This window comes from Salmo trutta, chromosome 18 (assembly GCF_901001165.1).
Source record: "Salmo trutta chromosome 18, fSalTru1.1, whole genome shotgun sequence".
Lineage (NCBI taxonomy): Eukaryota > Metazoa > Chordata > Actinopteri > Salmoniformes > Salmonidae > Salmo > Salmo trutta.
Genome location: NC_042974.1, coordinates 35,140,351 through 35,168,261, shown reverse-complemented (window position 1 = coordinate 35,168,261; position 27,911 = coordinate 35,140,351). Strand labels below are relative to the sequence as shown.

Below are 27,911 nucleotides of genomic sequence, written 5' to 3'. Positions count from 1 at the left end.
AACCTCTCTTTCATATCGTCCGAGATCCCTAAAGATTGGAAAGCTGCCGCGGTCATCCCCCTCTTCAAAGGGGGTGACACCCTAGACCCAAACTGTTACAGACCTATTTCCATCCTGCCCTGCCTATCCAAAGTCTTCGAAAGCCAAGTTAATAAACAGATCACTGACCATTTCGAATCCCACCGTACCTTCTCCGCTGTGCAATCTGGTTTCCGAGCCGGTCACGGGTGCACCTCAGCCACGCTCAAGGTACTAAATGATATCATAACCGCCATCGATAAAAGACAGTCCTGTGCAGCTGTCTTCATCGACCTGGCCAAGGCTTTCGACTCTGTCAATCACCGTATTTTTATCGGCAGACTCAATAGCCTTGGTTTGTGTGTCAAATCGGGGGGCATGTTGTCCGGACCTCTGGCAGTCTCTATGAGGGTACCACAGGGTTCAATTCTCAGTCCGACTCTTTTCTCTGTATATATCAATGATGTCGCTCTTGCTGCAGGCGATTCCCTGATCCACCTCCACGCAGACGACACCATTCTGTATACTTCTGGCCCTTCCTTGGACACTGTGCTAACTAACCTCCAAACAAGCTTCAATGCCATACAACACTCCTTCCGTGGCTTCCAACTGCTCTTAAATACTAGTAAAACCAAATGCATGCTTTTCAACCGTTCGCTGCCCGCACCCGCCCGCCCGACTAGCATCACTACCCTGGACGGTTCCGACCTAGAATATGTGTACCACTACAAATACCTAGGTGTCTGGCTAGACTGTAAACTCTCCTTCCAGACTCATATTAAACATCTCCAATCCAAAATCAAATCTAGAATCGGCTTTCTATTTTGCAACAAAGCCTCCTTCACTCACGCCGCCAAACTTACCCTAGTAAAACTGACTATCCTACCGATCCTCGACTTTGGCGATGTCATCTACAATATAGCTTCTAATACTCTACTCAGCAAACTGGATGCAGTCTATCACAGTGCCATCCGTTTTGTTACCAAATCACCTTATACCACCCACCACTGCGACCTGTATGCTCTAGTCGGGTGGCCCTCGCTACATATTCGTCGCCAGACCCACTGGCTCCAGGTCATCTATAAGTCTATGCTTGGTAAAGCTCCACCTTATCTCAGTTCACTGGTCACGATAACAACACTCACCCGTAGCACACGTTCCAGCAGGTATATCTCACTGATCATCCCCAAAGCCAACACCTCATTTGGCCGCCTTTCATTCCAGTTCTCTGCTGCCAGTGACTGGAACGAATTGCAAAAATCGCTGAAGTTGGAGACTTTTATTTCCCTCACCAACTTTAAACATCAGCTATCTGAGCAGCTAACCGATCGCTGCAGCTGCACATAGTCCATCTGTACATTGCCCACCCTATCTACCTACCTCATCCCCTTACTGTTTTTATTTTATTTACTTTTCTGCTCTTTTGCACACCTGTATCTCTACATGCATACCATCATATGCTCATTTATCACTCCAGTGTTAATCTGCGAAATTGTAATTATTTGCTCCTATGGCCTATTTATTGCCTACCTCCTCATGCCTTTTGCACACACTGTATATAGACTTTCTTTTTTCTACTGTATCATTGACTTGTTTATTGTGTTATTGGCTTGTTTATTGTTTACTCCATGTGTAACTCTGTGTTGTTGTCTGTGTCACACTGCTTTGCTTTATCTTGGCCAGGTCGCAATTGTAAATGAGAACTTGTTCTCAACTTGCCTACCTGGTTAAATAAAGGTGAAATAAAAATAAAAATAAAAATGAGGTAGAGGTGTAGAAAATGGTTGATGGGAAATGGTTAATGTACCATATGTTATATCTTCTATGTTATATCTTCTAAATCTCAATAATATTGGAAATTAACTCTAGTACATAAAAACACAATCAAAGTGCTGTTGCTATTTCATTCATTTTGGCAGTGATACGGTACTGTTTGGCAATAGAGGTACTTTTGCTGTATGTCCTACATTAAAACAAATACTGCAATAGCCCCAACACAATATAGCCTATCCTACTGCATACAAAGAAAAGGCTGAAATGAATAAATCTATGTGCCCATCAAATCAAATGTACACTAATCTACTTATGTGCACTCAAGGATCAGGAATCATCTCTTTTCAGAGATGGTCCATAGATGAGTATTTGATTTTTCAATATTTTCATTATTTTCAATTCATTATCAATATTTTTTATTCATTATATATATTGGCACAACTCTGCTCAGTGTATACACCAATGTGTATTGGCTTAAGCCTTCATCAGGGTGTCCGAAACTCTGATGAAGGCGTGAGCCGATATATGTTGGTGTATTTGTTTTAAATTGCTTGGCCCACACATGAAGGTTTCTTTAACTTTCAAACTCACACAAGTGCCTCAACTTGGATTTTGTATTCTACATAGCACCTATTTGTGGATATAATTTTCCCTTTAGCTTTTCTAGTACTATTCCCCTCCAAGAGCACCTGTAGTTGTTTTGGAATACCTGAAGCGCTCCTGCTACTTATTTTTCTTCTGCTCAGTATATGCGGATGATAATCCACCTCTCTTCTCATGGCATTTATAATCAATATGTTGACCTTTCCAAGCTATTTCAAGTATGATAGCAGCTACTCTTTGTTGTGGTCTTGCAGGTTCTTTGTTTGGTTCGATACACTGCTTTACCCTGTCAGTATTCCTGGCGTGTGCTCTGACACTTTTTGCCTTGGTTTCATACTTTTCTAATTTTTACAGGCGCTCCTCCCCTAAACCTGTTCAGTATTGTATTTGACCCTCTCCCCAGTGCGTGAAACCCCCTCCAGCACTGACTACACCAGCAATGTTTCAGACACAGTACAGTCGAATTTTCCAGAATCACTGTGACTTAACGTGGCTTAGGGAGTTAAATGGGGAGAGGCAGAACGGAGATCAATGTGAAAATCGTGGGAACTACTGCCATACACAGCTTATAAAGCATACAAGCCTGGGTGTCATAGCCATAAATTGCGACCCTGTTCGAGGACCTTAGACTGGGAAATAAATAATTGACGGAAACCCAGAAGAAAACATTTATGTGTGTGAATGTGTGGCAATGAGGAGAGTGCCACAGTGCTAGTGTAACCAGGAAAAATAAAAACTCAGTGTTGAAATGATGCTAAATCAAAGTGATTTTAGGTTAAAAGGCCATAATTGTTTTGCACATACATGTTTAAAAGAACATAACTTATCTGTGATGACCACATTTACTTTTATCAACTGTAGGAAGAACAGCTTTATCTAGTCAAAGGTTCAAAAAATACTGACCTTTGTTTCCACAATTTCCTCTTACAATACTGCTCAAAAAAATAAAGGGAACACTTAAACAACACATCCTAGATCTGAATGAAATAAATAATCTTATTAAATACTTTTTTCTTTACATAGTTGAATGTGCTGACAACAAAATCACACAAAAATAATCAATGGAAATCCAATTTATCAACCCATGGAGGTCTGGATTTGGAGTCACACTCAAAATTAAAGTGGAAAACCACACTACAGGCTGATCCAACTTTGATGTAATGTCCTTAAAACAAGTCAAAATGAGGCTCAGTAGTGTGTGTGGCCTCCACGTGCCTGTATGACCTCCCTACAACGCCTGGGCATGCTCCTGATGAGGTGGCGGATGGTCTCCTGAGGGATCTCCTCCCAGACCTGGACTAAAGCATCCGCCAACTCCTGGACAGTCTGTGGTGCAACGTGGCGTTGGTGGATGGAGCGAGACATGATGTCTCAGATGTGCTCAATTGGATTCAGGTCTGGGGAACGGGCGGGCCAGTCCATAGCATCAATGCCTTCCTCTTGTAGGAACTGCTGACACACTCCAGCCACATGAGGTCTAGCATTGTCTTGCATTAAGAGGAACCCAGGGCCAACCGCACCAGCATATGGTCTCACAAGGGGTCTGAGGATCTCATCTCGGTACCTAATGGCAGCCAGGCTACCTCTGGCGAGCACATGGAGGACTGTGCGGCACCCCAAAGAAATGCCACCCCACACCATGACTGACCCACCGCTAAACCGGTCATGCTGGAGGATGTTGCAGGCAGCAGAACGTTCTCCACGGCGTCTCCAGACTCTGTCACGTCTGTCACGTGCTCAGTGTGAACCTGCTTTCATCTGTGAAGAGCACAGGGCGCCAGTGGCGAATTTGCCAACCTTGGTGTTCTCTGGCAATTGCCAAAAGTCCTGCACAGTGTTGGGCTGTAAGCACAACCCCCACCTGTGGACGTCGGGCCCTTATACCACCCTCATGGAGTCTTTTTCTGACCGTTTGAGCAGGCACATTTGTGGCCTGCTGGAGGTCATTTTACAGGGCTCTGGCAGTGCTTCTCCTGCTCCTCCTTGCACAAAGGCGGAGGTAGCGGTCCTGCTGCTGGGTTGTTGCCCTCCTACGGCCTCCTCCACGTCTCCTGATGTACTGGCCTGTCTCCTGGTAGCGCCTCCATGCTCTGGACACTATGCTGACAGACACAGCAAACCTTCTTGCCACAGCTCGCATTGATGTGCCATCCTGGATGAGCTGCACTACCTGAGCCACTTGTGTGGGTTGTAGACTCCGTCTCATGCTACCACTAGAGTGAAAGGACCGTCAGCATTCAAAAGTGACCAAAACATCAGCCAGGAAGCATAGGAACTGAGAAGTGGTCCTTGGTCACCACCTGCAGAACCACTCCTTTATTGGGGGTGTCTTGCTAATTGCCTATAATTTCCACCTGTTGTCTATTCCATTTGCACAACAGCATGTGAAATTTATTGTCAATCAGTGTTGCTTCCCAAGTGGACAGTTTGATTTCACAGAAGTGTGATTGACTTGGAGTTACATTGTGTTGTTTAAGTGTTCCCTTTATTTTTTGAGCAGTGTACTTTGAGCAATTGAGATTAATATACATGTCATGACTTCCACCGAAGTCGGCTCCTCTCCTTGTTCGGGCGGCGTTCGGCGATCGACGACACCGGCCTTCTACCCATCGCCGCTCCACACGTTTTGTGTGTAATTGTTTCATGTTTTTCGTGGTGTTTGATTTATGCGCTTTACTTTGGTTATGTTCTGTGGTTTTGAGCGCATTTTTATTTATGTAGTGCTCTCGTATTTTGGAACTATAATAAAGTGCGCTTGGTTACATTTCGCTTCTCTCCTGCACCTGACTTCGCCTCTCATACACCCGATATTGACAGAATTACACACCTTACACACCTACCATGGAGTCCCGTGTGGCTCAATTGGTAGAGCATGGTGTTTGCAACGCCAGGGTTGTGGGTTTGATTCCCACGGGGCACCAGTACGAAGAAAAAATGTATGAAATGTATGCATTCACTACTGTAAGTAGTGTCTGCTAAATGACTAAAATGTAAAAAATGTAAATGAGTCAGCAGGAGCAGGTACCCTGGTTAGAGGAGTCGAGGAGCGCGTCCAGGAACATTCGGCCATGTTACATCATCTTGGTGCCATGATGGATCGCGTTGTCCAGACCATGGACCTTTGGGAGAGACAGGAAGTCTCTCCAGTGCCTTGACCAGCACAACCGGGGTTGTCACCACCCATTCCATCCGGAATGAATTCCAGTGGGATGCGTCTCTCCCTTCCCAGGGAGCATGATAGAACGGCAGCACAGTGCCAGGGATTTCTGTTACAACTTGATCTCTACCTGGCCACTGTGTGCCCAGCTCCCTCGGGAGGGGAGAGTGGCCGCCCTCGTCTTCTGTCTCACAGGAAGCGCGGCAAACGCCGTGTGGAGAGAAGGAGACACGGCGCCAGACCACTTCGAGGAGTTCACCCTTTGCTTCAGGGCCATCTTCGACCATCCACCTGAGGGCAGAGCGGCGGGGGAGAGGCTCTTCCATTTGAGACAGGGGACAAGGAGCGCCCAGGAGTTCGCTCTGGAATTTCGGACCTTGTCAGCCAGAGCAGGCTGGAACGACAGGGCCCTCATCGACCACTATCGATGCAGCCTACGAGAGGACGTCCGACGTGAGCTGGCCTGCAGGGATGCCACCATTTCCTTTGACCAACTGGTGGATTTGTCCATCGGGTTGGATAACCTGCTGGTCCAGAGGGGGCTCTGTCGGTTCCATCATCCAGCACCCCTGCTCCGGTGCCCATGGAGCTTGGAGGGGCTGCTCATAGGGAGACTGGAGGAGGATCCTCCTTGGCTATGGTTATGCAGGGGAGTCATGAGGAGAGAATCAGTCTCTTTCTCATTGACTCTCCTGCGTTTCCTGTGGTACTGGGCCTTCCTTGGTTGGCTCTGCATAACCCCACTATTTCCTGGCAACAGAGGGCTCTCACAGGGTGGTCGCGAGAGTGCTCAGGGAGGTGTATAGGGGTTTCTGTTGGTGCTACCATGGTGGAAAGTCCAGACCAGGTCTCCACCGTGTACATCCCCCCAGAATATGCCGATTTGGCTCTCGCCTTCTGTAAAAAGAAGGCGACTCAATTACCACCTCATCGACGGGGGGATTGTGCGATAAATCTCCTGGCAGACGTTGCGCTTCCCAGGAGTCACGTGTATCCCCTGTCGCAAGAGGAGATGGTGGCTATGGATACATATGTCTCTGAATCCCTGTGTCAGGTGTACATTCGGCCCTCTACTTCACCCGCCTCCTCGAGTTTCTTTTTCGTAAAGAAGAAAGATGGGGGTTTACGCCCGTGCATTGACTATAGAGGTCTCAATCAAATTATGGTGAGGTACAGTTACCCGCTACCTCTTATCGCCACGGCGATTGAGTCAATGCATGGGGTGCGCTTCTTCACAAAACCGGATCTCAGGAGTGCGTATAACCTGGTGCGTATCCGGGAGGGAGACGAGTGGAGTACCACCACAGGGCATTATGAGTACCTCGTCATGCCGTACGGGTTGATGAATGCTCCATCAGTTTTCCAATCCTTTGTAGATGAGATTTGTAGGGACCTGTACGGGCAGGGTGTAGTGGTGTTTATCGATGACATTCTGATTCACTCCGCTACACGCGCCCCAGCATGTGTCTTTGGTGCACAAGTTACTTGGACGACTGTTAGAGCATGACCTGTACGTCAAGGCTGGGAAATGCCTGTTCTTTCAGCAGGCCATCTCCTTCCTAGGGTATCACATTTCCACATCAGGTGTGGAGATGGAGAGGGACCGCATTGCAGCCGTGCGTAATTGGCCGACTCCCACCACGGTAAAGGCGGTGCAGCGATTTTTAGGGTTTGCCAATTACTACTAGAGATTTATCCTGGGTTTTGGTCAGGATGCTGTGCCCATTACCTCACTGTTGAAGAGGGGTTCCTGTAAGGTTGCAGTGGACGGCTGAGGCGGACAGGGCTTTTGGGCAACTAAGAGCTTTGTTTACTTCAGCTCCAGTGCTGGCCCATCCAGATCCCTCTTTGGCATTCATAGTGGAGATGGACGCGTCCGAGGCTGGGATAGGAGCCGTGTTCTCACAGCGCTCGGGCACGCCACCAAAACTCCGCCCCTATGCTTTCTTCGCGAAAGAAGCTCAGCCCAGAGGAGCGTAACTATGATGTGGGGGACCGGGAGTTGTTGGCTGTGGTTAAAGCGTTGAAAGCGTGGAGACATTGGCTTGAGGGGGCTAAGCACCCTTTTCTCATCTGGACTGAACCCCGCAAACTGGAAGACATCCGGGCAGCAAGGAGACTGAATCCTCGTCAGGCAAGGTGGGCCATGTGCTTTACCCATTTTGTGTTTATTCTATCCTACAGACCAGGTATCCAAAATAAGAAGGCTGACGCACAGTCCCGGCTGTATGACACAAAGGAGCGACCCATGGATCAGACTCCCATACTCCCGGCTTCCTGGCTGGTAGTGTCGGTCGTGTTGGATCTGGATGCGGACATTGAGCAGGCGTTGCGTACAGAGCCCGCTCCCCTCCAGTGTCCCGTTGGGCATAAGTACGTTCCGTCTGCTGTCCGTGACCAGTTGATCTCTTGGGCCCACACATCTCCCTCCTCTGGTCATCCGGGGATCGGTCGGACAGTGCGCCTTCTGACTGGGAAGTACTAGTGGCCCACTTTGGCTAAGGATGTGAGGGTTTATGTCTCCTCCTACTCGGTGTGTGCCCAGTGTAAGGCTCCGAGACACCTGCCCAGAGGTAAGTTACATCCCTTACCCGTTCCAGAATGACCTTGGTCACATCTGTCCATGGATTTCCTAACGGATCTTCCTCCCTCGCCGGGAAATACCACGATCCTGGTCGTTGTGGGTCAATTTTCTAAGTCCTGTTGTCTCCTCCCTCTGCCTGGTCTCCCTACTGCCCTGAGACTGTGGAGGCCCTGTTTACACACGTCTTCCGGCACTACGGGGTGCCTGAGGATATAGTGTCGGATCGGGGTCCCCAGTTCACGTTGAGAGTTTGGAAGGCGTTCATGGAACGTCTGGGGATCTCGATTAACCTTACCTCAGGTTTTCACCCCGAGAGTAACGGGCAGGTAGAGAGAGTTAACCAGGATGTGGGCAGGTTTCTGCGGTCATATTGCCAGGACCGGCCGGGGTAGTGGGCAGTGTTTGTGCCCTGGGCCGAGATGGTACAGAACTCGCTTTGCCACTCCTCCACTAACCTCTCCCCCTTTCAGTGCGTATTGGGGTACCAGCCGGTTCTGGCACCGTTGCATCAGGGTCAGACTGAGACTCCTGCGGTGGACGACTGGTTTAGGCACGCGGAGGAGACATGGGAGGCTGTCCGTGTCCATCTGCAGCGAGCCGCGCTTCGCCAAAAAGACAGCGTGGACCGTCACCGCAGTGAGACCCCAGTGTTCGCACCGGGGGACCGGGTCTGGTTCTCGACCCGTAACCTGCCCCTCCGCCTGCCCTGCCGGAAGCTGGGTCCGCGGTTTGTGGGGCCATTTAAAGTCCTGAGGAGGGTGAACGAGGTATGTTATAGATTACAGCTTCCCTCTGATTAGCGTATTAACCCCTCGTTCCATGAGTCTCTCCTCAGGCCGGTGGTGGCTGGTCCGCTCCAGGAATCTGAGGTGTGGGAGGTCCCTCTGCCCCCTTTGGACATCGAGGGGGCCCCAGCGTATATCGTTTGTTCCATCCTAGATTCGAGGCGTCGGGCGGGGGGCCTTCAGTACCTCGTGGAGTGGGAGGGGTATGAGCCGGAGGAGAGTTGCTGGGTTCCGGTTGCAGATGTTTTGTATCCTGAACTGCTGCGGGAGTTTCACCGTCGCCGGCCTGCGCCTCATCCTCCGGGTCGTCCTCGCTGCCGGTGTCGGCGTGCCGCTGGAGCCGCGCGTCGGGGGGGGGGGGGGGGGGGGTACTGTCACGAGTCAGCTCCTCTCCTTGTTCGGGCGGCGTTCGGTGATCGACGTCACCGGCTTTCTAGCCATTTTCTATTGTCCATTTGTCTTGTCTTATTTCCATACACGCCTGGTTATTATTTCTCCAATCAATCTACTTGTATTTAACCCTCTGTTTCCCATCATGTTTTGTGTGTAATTGTTTCATGTTTTTTGTGGAGTTTGATTTACGCGCTTTACTTTGGTTATGTTCCGTGGTTTTGAGCGCATTTTTATTTATGTAGTGCTCTCGTATTTTGGAACTATAATAAAGTGTGCTTGGTTACATTTCGCTTCTCTCCTGCACCTGACTTCGCCTCTCATACACCCGATATTGACAATACATGCATTCACATTCAACCTTTTTAGTATCCGTTAAAAACTGCTCAACCAAAACTTTTAATTGTAATGTATGCACAGCTGGCAATGCATGGCACATGCCTTCATTATTCTCCTGGTTGTTATTTTGATTAAAAGAACTAAGAACATCCAGAAGCTAAACACGATGAATGCTAATGACTTCGGATATATTCCATATCCTCTGCAGATTTTGGGAAGTCAAGCAAATGACATCTTTAGAGAATCTAAGTTTCACAGGCAATATATTCATTATGTCTCTCCATCTGTCTCTCGCTCTCTCTCTCTCCTGCCCTCTCCCTTGGTCCTTTACTCTGATAGGAGGCAATCTATCTTGTTAACTGAATGGGCTTTTAACATTAGAGGTAAACAAGTAATGAGTGATCCATTTCCTGCAGATCTGACACCTGCCTCAGGAGGATGATGATGGAGGATGATGGAACAGAATGGGGAGAGGGGTGCAAACTACAGACTACACAAATCTTCCCTCTAATCTGATGGGAAAGTGTGACCACTTCCGTTTCAAATCTGTTTTCGTTTTTAATGGTCTTCAAGCGCAAAATGCACAAAAACAGTAGCTATGTCACAATGCCATGTCACAATAGGATTACAAATGACATTGAAACAATGTTGATTCAACCAGTTTGTGCCCAGTGGGTTTTGTTATGTACACTTGATATGTCAGATGGTTCGTGGGAATCCATCAAAGATGGGTCTATAGTTTAACATCTGTGGTGACTGGTGAGTAATAGTTGTTGTATTTTAAGACTGGCTACATTGCTAAACCCAAGTATGTGTACCACAGGAATGTTAAACAGCAGAACTGCTGCAACTGAAGCATATTCTATCTATTGGAAGGAGAAAGGACTGTTGGAGCTGAGTTATGATAATCCCTAATGGTGTGTATTTTACTGTGTGCCTTCCTCACTGGCAAAAACATTCAAATGAAATAACACATATTTAAACTAATAATGAGAACGCCACCATAATTCTGTTGTACAGTATAACACTAGAAGAACCAGAGCAAACGAATTTCAAAGGGAAACAAATTGACTAGCCTCTAACGTTTCCACAGAAGAAAAGAGAATGCTAACCAAAGAAACTGTCTGACACTGAGGCCGGCCTAAATAAGGCTGTGAATATTACATCACAATGCAATTACATGCACCTTAATATTTGGAGTGCAGGGCCAATAACATTTGGCTCTTGATATGTTTCTTGTTTGACTTGGGGGAAGGATTTAATGATATCTGCAACTGTAGCGTTATCATTTCTGCTGAGCTGAACTGAGCTGTGTTCAATATTGTTGTGCCAGCCATTACCTTGTAGGCATACTTTCCCTCTCATTTGATTTACATTGTTCTCACTGGTAGTTTGGTGGGAGGGGGCTCTTTGAAGGCAATGCAATTTGTTTTGATGAGAGTTTCATCACCCACTTGAGAGAAGACGATGAAACACAAGGAGATAATGGCTCCTCAGAATACACTTATCATGTTCCAATGGCCCTCCTGAATAGGGCTTTATGTAATGTTTATGTTGTAGATTCTCTGCCATTTCGTATTGATTTCAGTGCTATATTCCCCTGCTCGTGTTCATAATATGTCATTCTCAAATAAGTTTTTATACAAAGGCTTATTTCATACCGAGACCATTTCTAGTCCGATTAGCCTGATGAGCAACAGAATATGTTGTGTGATGAATGTAAGGAGAGTTACACAGCATGTTGCATAATTCTCACTTACGTGATAATGTAAGCAGAACAATTACTGTTATAGTATGGGAAACCCGTTTTATTTCAGTCACATTGATAAGGCAATAGAGTTCCTCTATTGTTTTTTTTTCAAGATACCTGAAATGGTGGCGATAAAGTAAATGCAAGACCCCAGAAAGAGGGAAGTGAAGGCAACTGCATGCATATTTTGATTTATGAGCAATAGAGTTAATTTTGCTATGGCTCATCGACAGGGGTTGCAGTGACTCATGTGCATCACTAACATAATTAACTTCTCTCTGATGGCAGAAATCCAACATCCATCGCTTAATGTACTGATGTTTTACTTTAAAAAAAAAGGTGATAACCTCTTTTTCTTTTGTGTGCATCATGAATATTGGCAGGCTGTGCGCGAAAGATTATAAAAATAATACACTGTATACAGTATACACCATAAAATCTGTTGATTGTGGGTGGATTATTGGCATGGTGTTTCCTCTCTCTACTGATAAGGACACAGTAGATGATTCAGTCTATCTTGCCCCGTGGGAACCCAGGTTATCTCTTTCTGTTGGCTCCTGTGGGTCTGTGCAAAATGGTACATGAAGGAAACACAGTTGTGGTTGAAACATGATTGTCCTTATTCAATAAGTAGAATACAATGAAAACGATTAGAGTGCAGTGTTGTAAGTTTGAGTATTTGTTTTCTGGAACATTTACTTAATGTATAACAATACCCCTAAAACTCAATGGGTACCCCAACGAACGTACACTGATAGAACATACTGTAAAATTGAATACATGTTTAAATATGTTTATTCATTATACATACATATGCTCCCTGTTAATCTGCACAGCTAATCGATTTTGCATGACTGAATTATAGCCTACATAATAACATTAAGCATCCTCCATGGAGATACAAGCCAGCTGCCTCACTACAATAGCATGAAGTAATAAAGATGGAATGTCAAATATATGTAAATGTATGTGGTGGGATTAAAGATTGTAATGATCTCAAAACTATTGTACATTGACACACATGTACAAAATTGATGAAACAAGTATTTCCCAATAGGTATATTTTCTGTCCATGAGAAACTGTACATGACTCCAACTTGTAAACAATTAAATCTGTATTCAGACAAGAAACAGTAGCTAGTCCAAAAAAAGTATGTTCATAGCCCTCGTCTATCCTTCATGCAAAGGATCTTTTTGAAAGACCTCCTGAAGTCATTGTTGAAAATAGTGTAAATGACTGGATTCAGCGAGCTATTGCAGTATCCGAACCAGAAGAAGAAATTGAACAATGTCTCAGGGACACAGCAGGAGTCACATATAGCGGTGAGTGTATACGTGAAGAAGAAGGGGAACCAGCAGACAACAAACACTCCCATGACCACAGCCAGAACAAAGGTGAAGCGCTTCTCTCTGTTCTGCCTTCCTTTCCACCGGCTCACTTTCACACACTGCTGTGCATCACAATCTTTAGGGGAAAGGTCTTCTAGTTTCACCTGACTCACTTTGGTCTTTCCCTTTCTCAGCTTCATTTTGATGGAGCACTGGTTCTCATTCCCATCAGACGAGGAGCACTCTTCCTCCACGTCGATTCCATTGACCTCCTCACCCTCCTCCACTCCATCTCTACCTCCTTCTCTGTTCCCTCTCTCCAGGGGGTCCTGCTGAACTAAGCCATACTGACTTTTGTCTGGATTATTGTTTTCCCTTCTCCTTTCACCCGGAGGGGCCCTGGTTCTATTTTTTGCAACCTGGTAAATTCGAACGTACACCAGAATCATGATCACACAGGGGGCGAAGAATGAGGCGGTGCTGGAGAATATGATGTACCACTTCTCCTCATTGATCTTACATGTGGGACCCTCCTCTTTGGCCCCTTCCTTCTCCATTGAAATGAGAGGTGGGAATGATATAATGGCAGCCAGCACCCACACGAATAAAACTATACATTTGATCCTGCGTGGTGTCCTTTTCGAGTTGTACTCAATGGCTTGCGTGACTGACCAGTATCTGTCCAGACTTATGGCACACAGATGCGTGATGGACGAGGTGCAGAACAGAACATCCAGGGCCAGGTAGATCTCACACCACACTTGACCAAAGTACCAATATCCCATCAGTTCATTAGCCAGAGAAAAGGGCATCACCAGAGTGGCCACTAGAATGTCTGCACATGCTAAGGACACTAAAAACAAGTTCTGAGGGGCTCTTAGGGCCCGGCTGGTGAACACAGCGATGACCACTAGGACATTACCAAACACTGTGAGGAGAATAAGGATACCCACCAGTATTGTCAGAGGTACAGAAGTCTGCACAGTGTAAGGGAGCCTGCCAGGCAAAGTCTTGTTGCTGTTGGTCAAGTTATCACACCCCATAAGGATGAAGCTGGGGTCCTTATAAGACAAGTCAACCAATCCACTATTATGGCACATTCGTTAATTAAGCGTCCCACGATAACGTAGCCTTTAATTTTTGCCCACTGGGGAAAATAATGTCATATCAACAATCTCACATACAAATTATCTCAAAATGTGGTTTTACTCCTTTGTTTTCCAGCATCCAAAAATGTAGTTTTCTCCATTTACACATTCAGGAAAAAAGTATTAATTCGTTATCCTCTTGCCTTCGAGCTTCAAACACTTCAAATTGTCCCACGTTGTGCATGGAATAGCATCGACAGGATTATATTTCTCTGCCACTGAAACAGTAGTTGGTGAAGCAGATATGTATGTGGCAGAGAAGGGGATTGCCGCTTTTTATATGGTGTTGAGCCTCATCTCCCTAGTCAGTGTATCTTAGTGGGAATAATGGGCGGGGTCCAATTACTATCGGAGCTACAGAAGAGTTTCATTGTTGCTTTCCAAATTGTACATTGACAAAATACCTTGTCATTCCAAATATTCTCCAGATATATCTATATATTTTGTATTTTGTGACTACATCTAGGCTAGTGTTTATTAATGAACCACATGAGATATTAGTAATCTTATTTCATAATCTCGGGTAGCCTAGTGGTTAAGAGTGTTGAGCCAGTAACTGAAAGGTCGCTGGTTCCAATATATATCTATTTTTTTAATTTAACCTTTATTTTAACAGGGAAGACATATTGAGACCTAGGTCGCTTTTACAAATGCACCCTGTATATACTACATAAATATACACATTGAACCCAAACTATATACAGTGCTTTCGGAAAGTATTCAGATACTTCACTTTTTCCACATTTTGTTACGTTACAGCCACATTCTAAAATGTATTACATTCTTTTTTCCCTCATCAATCTACACACCATACCCCATAATGACAAAGCAAAAATAGGTTTTTAGACATTTTTGCAAATGTATTCAAAACAAAAAAACGAAATGCCTTGGGGATGCTGTGGGGATGTTTTTCAGCAGCAGGGACTGGAAGACTAGTCAGGATCGAGGGAAAGATGAACAGAGCCAAGTACAGACATATCCTTGATGAAAACCTGCTTCAGAGCGAAGGTTAATCTTCCAACAGGACAACGGCCCTAAGCACACAGCCAAGACAACGCAGGAGTGTCTTCGGGACAAGTCTTTTAAGGTCTTTGAGTCGGCCTGCCATAACCTGGACTTGAATCCGATCAAATATCTCTGGAGAGACCTGAAAAATAGCTGTGCAGCAACACTCCCCATCCAACCTGACAGAGCTTGAGAGGATCTGCAGAAAATAATGGAAGAATCTCCCCAAATACAGGTGTGCCAAGCTTGTAGCGTCATACCCAAGAAGACTCAAGGCTGTAATCACTGCCGAAGGTGCTTCAACAAAGTACAAAGGGTCTGAATACTTATGTAAATATGATAAACGTGTCTAAAAACCTGTTTTTGCCCTGCGATTATGGGGTATTGTGTGTAGATTCAAAAACTATTGAATACATTTTAGAATAAGGCTGTAACATAACAAAATGTGGAAAAAGTCAAGGGGTCTGAATACTCTCCGAATACACTGTATATACACATTAAAATACAAAAACACAGTCATGGGAAGCACAAATAAACCATCACAAATCACCCAGAAAAACAGTCACATTACTCCACAAATAAGTCCCCAATCAATACTTGAAATTGTCCGAAAGGGCACCAGAACATTAAGATGAAATGCATTTTGAATTTTGTTCCAGTAATACGGTGCATGAAAACTAAAAGCAGATTTACCTGGCTCGGTGGAGACGCTAGGAACCTTGAGTTAATCCAAGAATCCCCGAGCCGACTAGGTGAAAAATCTGTTGATTTGCCCTTGAGCAAGGCACTTAACCCTAATGGCTCCTGTAAGTCTCTCTGGATAAGAGCGTCTTGTAATTGACTTATTTTTATGTTAAAAAATGCTAATGCCAGCAAGTAGCCTAAGTTAATTGCTGAAAACAGTAGGCCTAAATAATAGCTTCATATATTATTATGCGCTCTAATCTACTCCGATTTCAGAGCACTCTCTTCTGAGTGTGCCAGAGCACAGAATAACTGATTAACACTAACGCTCTAGATAACATGAAAACAGCCTAACCAGTTCTGCTAGTGGAGTAAAATGGTCAGAGTAAGGTGCTCTCTCATTTGTATCTGGAGGTAGCTACTAGCAAGCTAGCCAAAGTTAGATTGGGTGCTCCTGGAGCAAAACACTCTGAATTTACAAATGGACAACCTGGCAACGCTCTGAATTCAAAACGCCCAGAGCGCACTCTGGCACTCCATATGGAATTTACGAACGCACCCAACATATTATAGAATAACTGTGCGTTCGTAAATTCACTCTGGCTATCTACTCCGATTTCTGAGCACTCTTGTCTGAATGTGCCAGAGCGCAGAATAACTGATTAATTTACATACACACAACACCGCTGAATATGATCGGTGTCCATAGACGGCAAAACCAAAAACGCCATTCAGCTGCAGTTACAGTCACCAATGCTCTAGGTAACACGAAAACAGTCTTACCACCTATGCTATGGTAAGTACAATGGTCAGCGTGAGGTGTGCTCTCGTTGTGTTGCTCATTTGTGTCTGGAAGTAGCTACCAAACTAGCCAAATTTAGCCAGTTAGCTTGAGTGCTTGACTGCCGTTGTGAGGTCAGAACGCTCTGATCAACCCTACTCCTCCACCAGAGTGTCCAGTGTGTACACCGAGAGTGAAACACTCTTAATTTACGAACGGGAAAATTTGAATTTACGACCGACCCAGAGCGCACTCTGGCACACTGGAGGCAATTTACGAACGCACCCTATGAGTAACAGTCAGAGTTGACCTTTTACAGTGAATTCGTTAGGGTGTCGATTCAAATAGCAATTGTCCATTTAAGTACCATGGACAGAATTTATTGGGATAAAGCCCCATCTGCTGACAAAGAGCGATATGACACTTTGGCAGACTACTATCGCGAGAAAAACCTGTTATAAGGATAAATCGACATTTCCGGTTTATTTTTAAGATATTTATTTTTGCTGATTTATGAGAACCTATTTCACTAAAATCTGAATATCCTTATTTATTCAGTTGAACCAAATACAGAAAGGTAAGATTATTAATGAACATTTAGCTGTTTTGAATGTGTTTTCTTTTGCAAAAATGGCACTGGATGCCGGCTGTCACTGTGTTGTGATGATGGCCTACTAATTAACTAACGTTAGCTATCTAGCGGTAACGTTAGTTAGCTGACATTCTTGCTAGCGATGCCTATTTGAAAGTCGATAGCTAGATTTGATACCTATCAGAGTAAGGAAATAAAGAGAACTAACGTTAGTTACCTGAGAAACGAGTGCTGAAAATGTGTTAACCCTCCACCGAAATGTAACTAGCTACGCCAGATAGCCAATTAAGCTAACTAGCTAGCTGGAATTTGTTGTGTAGCTACACATGGCCAAAAGTATGCAGACACCCCTTCAAATTAGTTTATTCGACTATTTCAGCCACACTCGTTGCTGACCGGCGTATAAAATCGAGCACACAGCCATGCAATCTCCACAGTCAAACATTGGCAGTAGAATGGCCCATACTGAAGAGCTCAGTGACTATCAAATGTCGTAGTCATAGGATGCCACCTTTCCAACAAGTCAGATTGTCAAATTTCTAGCCAGCTAGAGCTGCCCCGGTCAACTGTAAGTGCTGTTATTGTGAAGCGGAAACATCTGAGAGCAACAGCGGCTCAGACGAGTAGTGGTAAGCCACACAAACTCACACAATGGGAGTGCTGAAGTGCGTAGCATCTAAAAATCGTCTATCCTCGGTTGCAACACTCTACCGAAGCAACTTCAGCACAAAAACTGTTCATGAAATGGGTCCCCATGGCCAAGCAGCCGCATACAAGCCTAAGATCACCATGTGCAATGCCAAGCGTTGGCTGGAGTGGTGTAAAGCTCGCCACCATTGGACTCTAGAGCAGTGGAAACTCGTTCACTGGAGTGAGGTATCATGCTTCGCCTTCTAGCAGTCTGACGGACAAATCTGGATTTGGCGGATGCCAGGAGGGCGCTACCTTCCCGACTGTAAAGTTTGGTGGAGGAGGAATAATGGTCTGGCGCTGTTTTTCATAGTTCGGTTGAGGCTCCTTAGTTCCGGTGAAGGGAAATTTTAACGTTACAGCTTACAATGATATTCTAAACTATTCTGTGCTCCCAACTTTGTGGCAACAGTTTGGGGAAGGCCCTTTCCTATATCAAATGTTATTTGTCACATGCGCTGACTACAACACCTTACCATTAAATGCTTACTTACAAGCCCATAACCAACAATGCAGGCAGTTCAAGAAATAGTTAAGAAAATGTTGTCTAAATAAATAAAGTAAAATAATCAAATCAAAAAGTAACAAGAAAATTACATAACAATAATGAGGCTATATACAGGGGGTACCGGTACAGAGTCAATATGCAGGGGTACAGGTTAATCGAGATAATTTGTAAAGTGACTATACATAGACGATAGATAACACTGCTGCTACGCGCTAACAACAAAGGGCGGTCAATGTAAATTGTCCGGGTGGCCATTTGATTAATTGTTCACCAGTCTTATTGCATGGGAGTAGAAACTGTTAAGGAGCCTTTTGATCCTAGACTTGGCGTCTCGTTACTGCTTGCTGGGCGGTAGTGGAGAGAATAATCACTTGGGTGCCGATTTTTTTTTTTTTGGGCCTTCCTCTGACACCCATCGCCTAGTATATAGGTCCTGGATGTTAGGAAGCTTGGCCCCAGTGATGTACTGGGCCGTACTCACTACCCTCTAGCGCCTTATGGTCAGATACCGAGTAGTTGCCATATCAGGCGGTGATGCAACCGGTCAGGATGCTCTGGATGGTGCAGCTGTAGAACTTTTTGAGGATCTGGGGACCCATGCCAAATCTTTTCAGTCCTGAGGGGGAAAAGGTGTTTTCGTGCCCTCTTCACAACTGTCTTGGTGTGTTTGGACCATGATAGTTTGTTGGTGATGTGGAGACCAAGGACTTTGAAACTCTCGACGCGTTCCACTTCAGTCTCGTCCATGTTAATGGGGGCCTGTTCGGCCCTCCTTTTCTTATAGTTCACAATCAGCTCCTTTGTCTGTATCACATTGAGGGAGAGGTTGTTGTCCTCGCACCACACTGCCAGGTCTCTGACCTCCTCCCTATAGGCTGTCTCATCGTTGTCGGTGATCAGGCCTACCACTGTTGTCGTCAGCAAAGTTGATGGTGTTGGAGTCGTGCTTGGCCATGCAGTTGTGGGTGAACAGGGTGTACAGGACTAAGCACAGACCCCTGAGAGGCCCCAGTGTTGCGGATCAGCTTGGCAGATATGTTATTGTCTAACCTTACCACCTTGGGCTGCCCGTCAGGAAGTCCAGGTTCCAGTTGCAGAGGGAGGTGTTTAGTCCCAGGGTCTTTAGCTTGATGAGCTTTGTAGGCACTATGGTGTTGAACGCTGAGCTATAGTCAATGAACAGCATTCTCTCACAGGTATTCCTTTTGTCCAGGTGGGAAAGGGCAGTGTGGAGTGCGATTTGAGATTGTGTCATCTGTGGATCTGTTGGGGCAGTATGCGACTTGTAGTGGGTCTAGGGTTTCTGGGTTGATGGTGTCGATGTGAGCCATGACCAGCCTTTCAAAGCACTTCATATCTACTGACATGAGTGCTAGGGGGCAGTAATCATTTAGGCATGTTACCTTCGCTTTCTTTGGTACAGGGACTATGGTGGTCTGTTTGAAACCTGTAGGTATTACAGTTGAAGCTCGCATCCGCTACAAGACCATGGTGCTTGCCTACGGAGCTGTGAGGGGAACGGCACCTCCGTACCTTCAGGCTCTGATCAGGCCCTACACCCAAACAAGGGCACTGCGTTCATCCACCTCTGGCCTGCTCGCCTCCCTACCTCTGAGGAAGCACAGTTCCCGCTCAGCCCAGTCAAAACTGTTCGCCGCTCTGGCACCCCAATGGTGGAACAATCTCCCTCACGATGCCAGGACAGCGGAGTCAATCACCACCTTCCGGAGACACCTGAAACCCCACCTCTTTAAGGAATACCTGGGATAGGATAAAGTAATCCTTCTAACCCCCCCCCCTTTAAAGGATTTAGATGCACTATTGTAAAGTGTTTGTTCTACTGGATATTATAGGTGAATGCACCAATTTGTAAGTCGCTCTGGATAAGAGCGTCTGCTAAATGACTTAAATGTAAATGTAAATGTACAGACTCGGCCAGGGAGAGGTTGACGATATCAGTGCGCGGGCCAACTGACACTTGCCAGTTGGCCCGCGCACGTCTTGGTAATCCGTCTGGCCCTGCGGCTTCATGGATGTTGACCTGCTTAAAGGTCTTGCTCACATTGGCTACGGACAGCTTGATCACACAGCTGGTATGAAAGCTAAACGGCTTTTATCCACAGAGCCCTTTTGCCCTTTGTTAGGTAACGTAACAATTAGAGGTCGACCGATTTTAATTAGGGCCGATTTTCAAGTTTTCATAACAATCGGTAATCGGCCTTTTTTGATGCCGATTATGGCCGATTACATTGCAATCCATGAGGAAACTGTGGCAGGCTGACCACCTGTTACGCGAGTGCAGCGTCAAAAGGACCTTGTGGCTGCAAGAAGCCAAGGTATTTTGCTAGCTAGCACTAAACTTATCTTATAAAAAAAACAATCAATCTTCACATAATCACTAGTTAACTACACATGGTTGATGATATTACTAAGTTAACTAGCTTGTCCTGCGTTGGATTTAATCAATGCGCTGCCTGTTAATTTATCATCGAATCACAGCCTACTTCAACTTCGCCAAACAGGTGAGGATTTAACAAAAGCGCATTGCCGAAAAAAGCACAGTCATTGCACAAATGTACCTAACCATGAACATCAATGCCTTTTCTTAAAATCAATACACAGAAGTATATTTTTTAAACCTGCATATTTAGTTAAAAGAAATTCATGTTAGCAGGCAATATTGACTAGGGAAATTGTGTCATGGTATATGCAACAGTTTGGGCCGCCTGGCTCGTTGTGAACTGTGTGACCGTAATTCATTTGCCAGAATTTTACATAATTATAACATAACATTGAAGGTTGTGTAATGTAACAGCAATATCTAGACTTGGGGTTGCCACCTGTTTGATAAAATACGGAACGGTTCCGTATTTCACTGAAAGAATAAACGTTTAGTTTTTTCGAAATGATAGTTTCCGTATTTGACCATAGTAATGACCTAAGGCTCGTATTTCTGTGTCTTTATTATTAAGTCTATGATTTGATAGAGCAGTCTGACTGAGCAATGGTAAGCAGCAGCAGGCTCGTAAGCATTCATTCAAACAGCACTTTACTGCGTTTGCCAGCAGCTCTTAGCAATGCTTGAAGCACAGCGCTGTTTATGACTTCAAGCCTATCAACTCCTGAGATTAGGCTGGCAATACTAAAGTGCCTATAAGAACATCCAATAGTCAAAGGTATATGAAATACAAATGGTGTAGAGAAATAGTTGACGTGTCATAATTCCTATAATAACTACAACCTAAAACTTAACTGGGAGTATTGAAGAACTGGGAATATTGAGCCACCAGCTTTCATATGTTCTCATGTTCTGAGCAAGGGACTTAAACGTTAGCTTTTTTACATGGCACATATTGCACTTTTACTTTCTTCTCCAACACTGTGTTTTTGCATTATTTAAACCAAATTGAACATGTTTCATTATTTATTTCAGACTAAATATGTTATACATGTATTATATTAAGTTAAAATAAAAGTGTTCATTCAGTATAGTTGTAATTGTCATTATTACAAATTATATATTATTATTACAAATATCGGCTTTTTTTGGTCCTCCAATAATCCGTATCCGCATTGAAAAATCATAATTGGTCGACCTCTAGTAACAGTTCTCTATGATGTGCAACACTTAATGATGTTATTGAGCTATGTGTGCTTGTTATTTGCTATCATTGCTTTGTTTCAACTGTATTGTTTTACTGTATTGTTTTACCACTCTTTCATTGTGAATTTTCAGATGTCAGAGGATTTGTTGAAACAGTTGGGCAGCTACAAAGCACAGTTGCAACAAGTGGAAGCCGCCTTATCAACCGATCCTGACAATGAAGACCTTCTCAAATTACAGAAAGACTTATGGGTAACTAGTTAGCCATGTGTCACCTGTATTGGCCATGAACATTTTCGATTTTACATCATTTTTACATCATTGAGTGTCAATATGTTTCTTAGTGTGTCTGTTTTCAAATGCGATTATTATCCAGGAATTGAATGACCTCAATGACGTATCCTTCACAGGAAGTCATAGACTTAACAAAAGACCTCCTGACGTCGCAGCCCTCCGAAGGTACTGCTAGTGCCAACAGCTCAGATGCAGCCCCCCTGAAACACAGGTGGAGCGTTGGGGACAGGTGTATGACTGTGTGGAGTCAGGATGGACAGTGAGTATCACCCAGAAGCTCCTCAGTCCATAGTCAACCTGAATATTCAACTGTTACGTTACCAATTTTACAATGCCATCTTTGTTCGTCTTGCTTGCACATATAGAGTCTTGACTTCATTTGACCTACACTATTCAAATGTATTTGTTCAGTGATGGACATGACAAGACTATTTTGCAAGAAGGGCCTAGCCCATGAATAAGAACAATAACAGAAACTCTCAGAATCTGTAATTCTTTATAATTGTGTAGTAGGGCTTGAGTCTTGCTTGTACTCACCTGCTTACAGACGGGATTCTTTGACAGGGTGTATGAAGCTGAGATTGAGGAGATAGACGGCGAGAATGGCACGGCGGCCATCACCTTCTCCGGCTACGGGAACGCAGAGGTGGTGCCACTGCAGAACCTCAAACCTGCCGAGGAGGGCAAGCACTCTGAGGATGACGGGAAATCCAAGTCCAGGTAGGAGAGACAATGTATATGTTAATGAAATAGGTCCTGTGTTGGGTCAGGAGTTTCCCTTGTTTCCATTTCTTGATGTCCAGAAGAGTCCATGGCTGATCTAAAATTGTAACTTTGTGTGGGTGTGTGCGCCATGACAGGAAGGAGCAGATAGCAGACCAGAGGGAGTACAAGAAGAAGAAGGCCCAGAAGAAGGTGCTGAGGATGAAGGAGCTGGAACAGGAGCGAGAAGACCAGAAATCCAAGTGGCAGAGTTTTAACAACAAGGCCTATAACAAGAACAAGAAAGGACAGGTATATTCATTCATTTGCATATTCATCTACTTCACACACCAGAAATGCCGGGCCTTGAGCCATCCCGTTCTGAGCCAATAACATCCTAACAGTCTAATAAATACATTTCATATATTCTATTGCAAAAATAGTGTTTTTATGAAGATCTTAGGTAACATTGGAATATGCATTTTCCCCCTCAAAGAATACAAAATAATTTTCAGTAAATGAAATCAAAGGTTATTTGTCGCATTCACATATTTAGCTTTGTTATTGTGGGTTTAGCGAAATAAAGTGCAGTAATAGCTAACAATACACAATGATACACACAAATCTAAAAAGTAAAAGAATGGAATTAGGCAATATTAGGACAAGCAATTCTAGTGGGTATGGGATGAAGAGACAATATGAATAGAATATGTAGTACGTCATCTGAAGAATAGTATGTGTACAGCAATAGTTAAATAGGATAGGCCTTGACTAGAATACAGTATATACATATGAAGTGGGTAAAACAGTATGTAAACATTATTTAAAGCGACCAGTGTTCCATGACTATGTACATAGGGCAGCAGCCTCTAAGGTGCATGGTAGAGTGCCCGGGTGGTAGCTGTCTAGTGATGGTGACTAAAATTCAGGGGGCTGGCTAGTTGTCACTGTCTAACAATCTGATGGCCTTGAGATAGAAGCTGTTTTTCCAGTCTCTCAGCCCCAGCTTTGATGCACCTGTACTGACCTCGCCTTCTGGATGGTAACGGGGTGAACAGGCCATGGCTTGGTTAGCTGAGGTCCTTGATGATCTCCTTGGTCTTTCTGTGACACTGGGTGCTGTAAATGTCCTGGAGCGCAGGCAGTGTGCCCCTGTTGCTCTATTGGGTAGACTGCGTACCAGACGATGATCTTAATGGTGCATCTGTGAAAGTTTGTCAGGATCTTAGGGGCCAAGCCAAATTTCTTCAGCTGCCTGAAGAAATTCACCACACTGTGTTGACCATTTCATTTTGTCAGTGATGTGTACGCCGAGGAACTTGAAGCTTTTCACCACCTCCACTCGGGCCCCGTCGATGTGGATGGGGGCGTGCTCCCTCTGCTATCTCCCGAAGTCCACGATCAGCTCCTTCGTTTTGTTGAAGGGAGGATATTTTCCTGGCACCACTCTGCCAGGGCCCTCACCACCTCTCTGTATGCTGTCTTGTATTTGTTGGTAATCAGGCCTACCACTGTTGTGTCGTCTGTCAACTTGATTTTTGAGTTGGAACAGGAGGAACAGGAAGGGGCTGAGTACGCACCCTTGTGGGGGCCCTGGTGTTGAGGATCAGTGTAGTGGCGACCACCTGGGGGCGGCCTGTCAAAGTCCAGGACCCAGTTGCACAGGGTGGGGTTCAGACCCAGGGCCCCGAGCTTAATGATAAGCTTGGTGGGTACTATGGTATTGAGCTGTAGACAATTAACATCATTCTTACATAAGTATTCCTGTTGTTCAGATGGGATAGGGCAGTGTGCAGTGCGATGGTGATTGCGTCATCCGTGGATCTATTGGGGCGATATGCAAATTGCAGTGGGTCTAGGGTGTTGGTTAAGGTGGCGATATGATCCTTAACTAGCCTCTCAAAGCACTTCAAGATGACAGAAGTGAGTGCAGCGGGGTAATAATCATTTAGTTACCTTTGCTTTCTTGGTTACAAGAACAATGGTGGACGTCTTGAAGCAAGTGGGGACAGCAGACTGGGATAGGGAGAGATTGAATATGTCCGTAAACACTCCAGCCAGCTGGTCTGTGCATTCTCTGAGGACGCGGCTAGGGATGCCGTCTGGGCCAGCAGCCTTGCGAGGGTTAACATGCTTAAATGTCTTACTCACGTCGGCCATGGAGAACGAGAGCTCACAGTCCACAGGAGCAGTGGTGACCCACTGTGTTTCCCTTGAAGCGGGTGAAGAAGGTGTTTAGCATGTACGGGAGCAAGACGTCAGTGTCTTGCCATCTAACCACGTTTTTTGGTTTGAATAGGTTTTAATTGTCACAGTGGGAACAACATCCCCTATACACTTCCTGAAGAACTCAGTCACCATGTCAATGTTATTCTCAGAGGCAACCTGGAACATATCCCAGTCCATGTGATCAAAACAATCTTGAAGCATGGATTCCGATTGGTCAGACCGGCATTGAACGGACCTTACCATGGGTACTTCCTGTTTGGGTTTCTGCCTATAGGAAGGGAGGAGCAGGACGTAGGTGTGATCTGATTTGCCGAAGGGAGGGTGGGGCAGGACTTGTAGCCGACCCCGAAGGGAGAGTAGCAATGGTCGATAGTTTTTGAAGCACGATTGGAGTGGGCGACGTGTTGATAGATCTTTGCTAGTGTTTTCCTCAGATTTGCTTTATAAATGCAGCTACAATAAATGCGGTCTCAGGATATGCGGTTTCCAGTTTGCATAAAGTCCAGTGGAGTTCCTTGAGAGCCGTCATGGTATCGGCTTGAGGGGGAATATACACGGCTGTGATGATGACCGAAGAGAATTCTCTCAGGAGATAATGCGGTCGGCATTTGATTGAGGTATTCAAGGTCGGGTGAACAAAAAGATTTGAGTTCCTGTACATTAAAAACGAAAACGCAAACACCACAATTCAGTGTTATATCCATCGCAAAGAAATCCATTTTTTTTTTGTAGCATGTCTTAAAGGTCCAATGCAGCTGTTTTTACCTCAATGTCAAATAATTAATTAATGATCTTACTGTGATTGTTTTCAGTTAAAATGGTCAAAAATAGCGTCTTAGCAAAGAGCAATTTCTCAAGAAAGAATTTTGCTAGGTATGTCTTAGTGGGAGGGGAAAACTAGAAATTAGCTGTTATTGGCAGAGAGTTTTGGAACTCTTTCGTATTGGTTGATTAACTAATTTACTGCCTGTTGATGTCACCAGGCAGGCCAAAAATCCCACCAAAACATTCTGAAATTTCAGGTGGTCTTTTCAAATAGTTCTTACGCTAAAAGGGCATTATACTTTTCACAGTATTATTCCATCCTTATATTTCAGAAATGTATATAAAACAAAGGAAAAACACTTTTGACTGCACTGGGCCTTTAAGAAACATTATGATCCTAAGACAAGGCATTTTAAAAGAACAGAATAGCATATTTTAAATGTCATGTTACCATGTTACCAAAGCTACATTGCTTTGTAGCCTAGGCAATATGTTGCAGGGAGTGCTCACATGTTGAAAGCATGGATTCTTAGTTATTCATGGGAAAAGTTATATTTAGAAATACAGCCCAGCCCATCCACTCAAATTTGAGTTTTGGGAAAAGTTAGTTTTCTTGAAACCATAGATATGCTCTCTGATGGGTAATATTCATCTGAGCTGCATGAACCTCTCTGTAAGATAATTTGGAAAAGTAGCTTTTTGCTAAGCTCTGTTCTCTTTGTCAATTACACAAGCCTCGCTGTTCATGAGTTTCTTCATTGACAATTGATAATATGGTCACCCATCAGACTTCTGTCAATTTAATCTTGTTACAACCAGGCTGTATCACAACCGGCCATGATTGTGAGTCCCATAGGGCGGCACACAATTGGCCCAGCGTCGTCCGGGTTTGGCCGGTGTAGGTCGTCATTGTAAATAAGAATTTGTTCTTAACTGACTTGCCTAGTTAAGCAAGATAAAATGTCTGTGGTAAGTTGGTTTAGATATAGTTTAGCTGTAGTTTCGATGGGCTATAATCAGATGGGCAGTGAACTCTCATGTGAAGGAAGGACAGGAGAGAAAATGACGTCTTCCTGCTTATAACACGATCTTTTTGTAATCAAAATTTTAACAATGTCATTGTTGAATATTCCTAAATAAGTCTATTTAAGGATGGAGGTGGACATGACTTAAAAAATTGCAGAGGTATTACCATTTTAAATTCATATGAAATCAAAATGACTGTCTGCGCTTCGTGTTAAATTAAGTAACTTTTCAAATGTTATTTGCACATTTTCAGCTGTTGCTTTTTTGCAGGAGAAGTACCATCACAAATAGTCTTACTGAGATTTCCATTGTCTGTTGAAGGTGAAGAGGAGTATATTTGCATCGCCGGAGAGTGTAAACGGAAAGGTGGGAGTAGGAACATGTGGCATTGCAGACAAACCCATGACCACGTATCACGACACATCCAAATATAACGTCAGGCATCTAATGCCACAGTGACTGAACATTTTATCTTGGTGTAAAAGTATCCTATTGTATAGAAGCAAGATCATTGCTTACCGTTGTGTTTATATGGTTTGGGTTACCCCAGTAAAGGAGCTTTGAAACAAATTGCTTGCTCACCATTGGTTGCCTCATTGGGAAATTGTCCTTACCAGTATATCACACAGAACAGCAGAATTCATAATAAAATAAATGACCACTGTAATGGAGTTGCAGCACAAATAATGGTTGTGGTGAAATTAGTCTGGGTTGCTGTATCCTTCTGAATGCAACAAAGGCCAAAAAAGTATTTCCATGTTTTCAATGTTACACATTTATTATCGATTTTTCAGGTTGAACTAGACTATAATATAAATTTTTACGATTTAGTGATAAGACCCTTTTTAAAGCAAGTCATATAAAGCTAATTTTACATCTCAGTTTTGTACATTTACAGGGAAACAAATTGTTTTTTGTTTAGAGGTAAGATGTTCCTCTCATTTTTCCCTGAACTTGGGCCTTAACTTAATTGTGAAGAATTGTTCATATTGGTACTGAATGTTGTTCAACACAGTTCCTCCAGATGGCAGTAATGTATTTTATACCGTCTTTGTTCTGTGATGTATGTCAATGACCTTATGCCACTGCTGGTGATATAAGCTTTTTTTTTAAATAAAATCAGGGATGAGTTGTGGATTCTCCTATTAAATCTTC

The 27,911-nt window shown here is 44.3% G+C and overlaps 2 protein-coding genes across 3 annotated transcripts; one reads left to right on the top strand and one right to left on the bottom strand.

Annotated features, from left to right (window-relative positions):
- Positions 1-12,067: 12,067 nt before the first annotated feature.
- On the bottom strand, positions 12,068-14,191 carry LOC115152645 (alpha-2A adrenergic receptor-like). Its single transcript, XM_029697400.1, has one exon. It carries the CDS (start codon positions 13,826-13,828, stop codon positions 12,557-12,559), a length of 1,272 nt encoding a protein of 423 aa, XP_029553260.1. The 5' UTR covers positions 13,829-14,191; the 3' UTR covers positions 12,068-12,556.
- Positions 14,192-16,790: 2,599 nt separating this feature from the next.
- On the top strand, positions 16,791-27,910 carry LOC115153231 (survival of motor neuron-related-splicing factor 30). 2 transcript variants are annotated; one of them, XM_029698445.1, is made up of 6 exons: positions 16,791-16,923; positions 21,873-21,992; positions 22,151-22,293; positions 22,599-22,754; positions 22,895-23,048; positions 27,078-27,910. In XM_029698445.1, exons 2-6 carry the CDS (start codon positions 21,873-21,875, stop codon positions 27,213-27,215), a joined length of 711 nt encoding a protein of 236 aa, XP_029554305.1. In that variant the 5' UTR covers positions 16,791-16,923; the 3' UTR covers positions 27,216-27,910. The 2 variants fall into 2 exon arrangements, with proteins under 2 accessions (XP_029554305.1, XP_029554306.1); XM_029698446.1 differs by lacking the exon at positions 16,791-16,923 and adding an exon at positions 17,519-17,567.
- The last annotated feature ends 1 nt before the right edge of the window (position 27,911 follows it).

What these genes read in the sequence shown, in the direction of transcription:
- LOC115152645 (XM_029697400.1), bottom strand. Translation starts at nt 13,828, where the DNA reads ATGTGCCATAATAGTGGATTGGTTGACTTGTCTTATAAGGACCCCAGC.
- LOC115153231 (XM_029698445.1), top strand. Translation starts at nt 21,873, where the DNA reads ATGTCAGAGGATTTGTTGAAACAGTTGGGCAGCTACAAAGCACAGTTG. An exon ending in AATTACAGAAAGACTTATGG is followed by an intron (nt 21,993 to 22,150) that starts GTAACTAGTTAG and finishes TATCCTTCACAG; the next exon opens with GAAGTCATAGACTTAACAAA. An exon ending in GTGTGGAGTCAGGATGGACA is followed by an intron (nt 22,294 to 22,598) that starts GTGAGTATCACC and finishes ATTCTTTGACAG; the next exon opens with GGTGTATGAAGCTGAGATTG.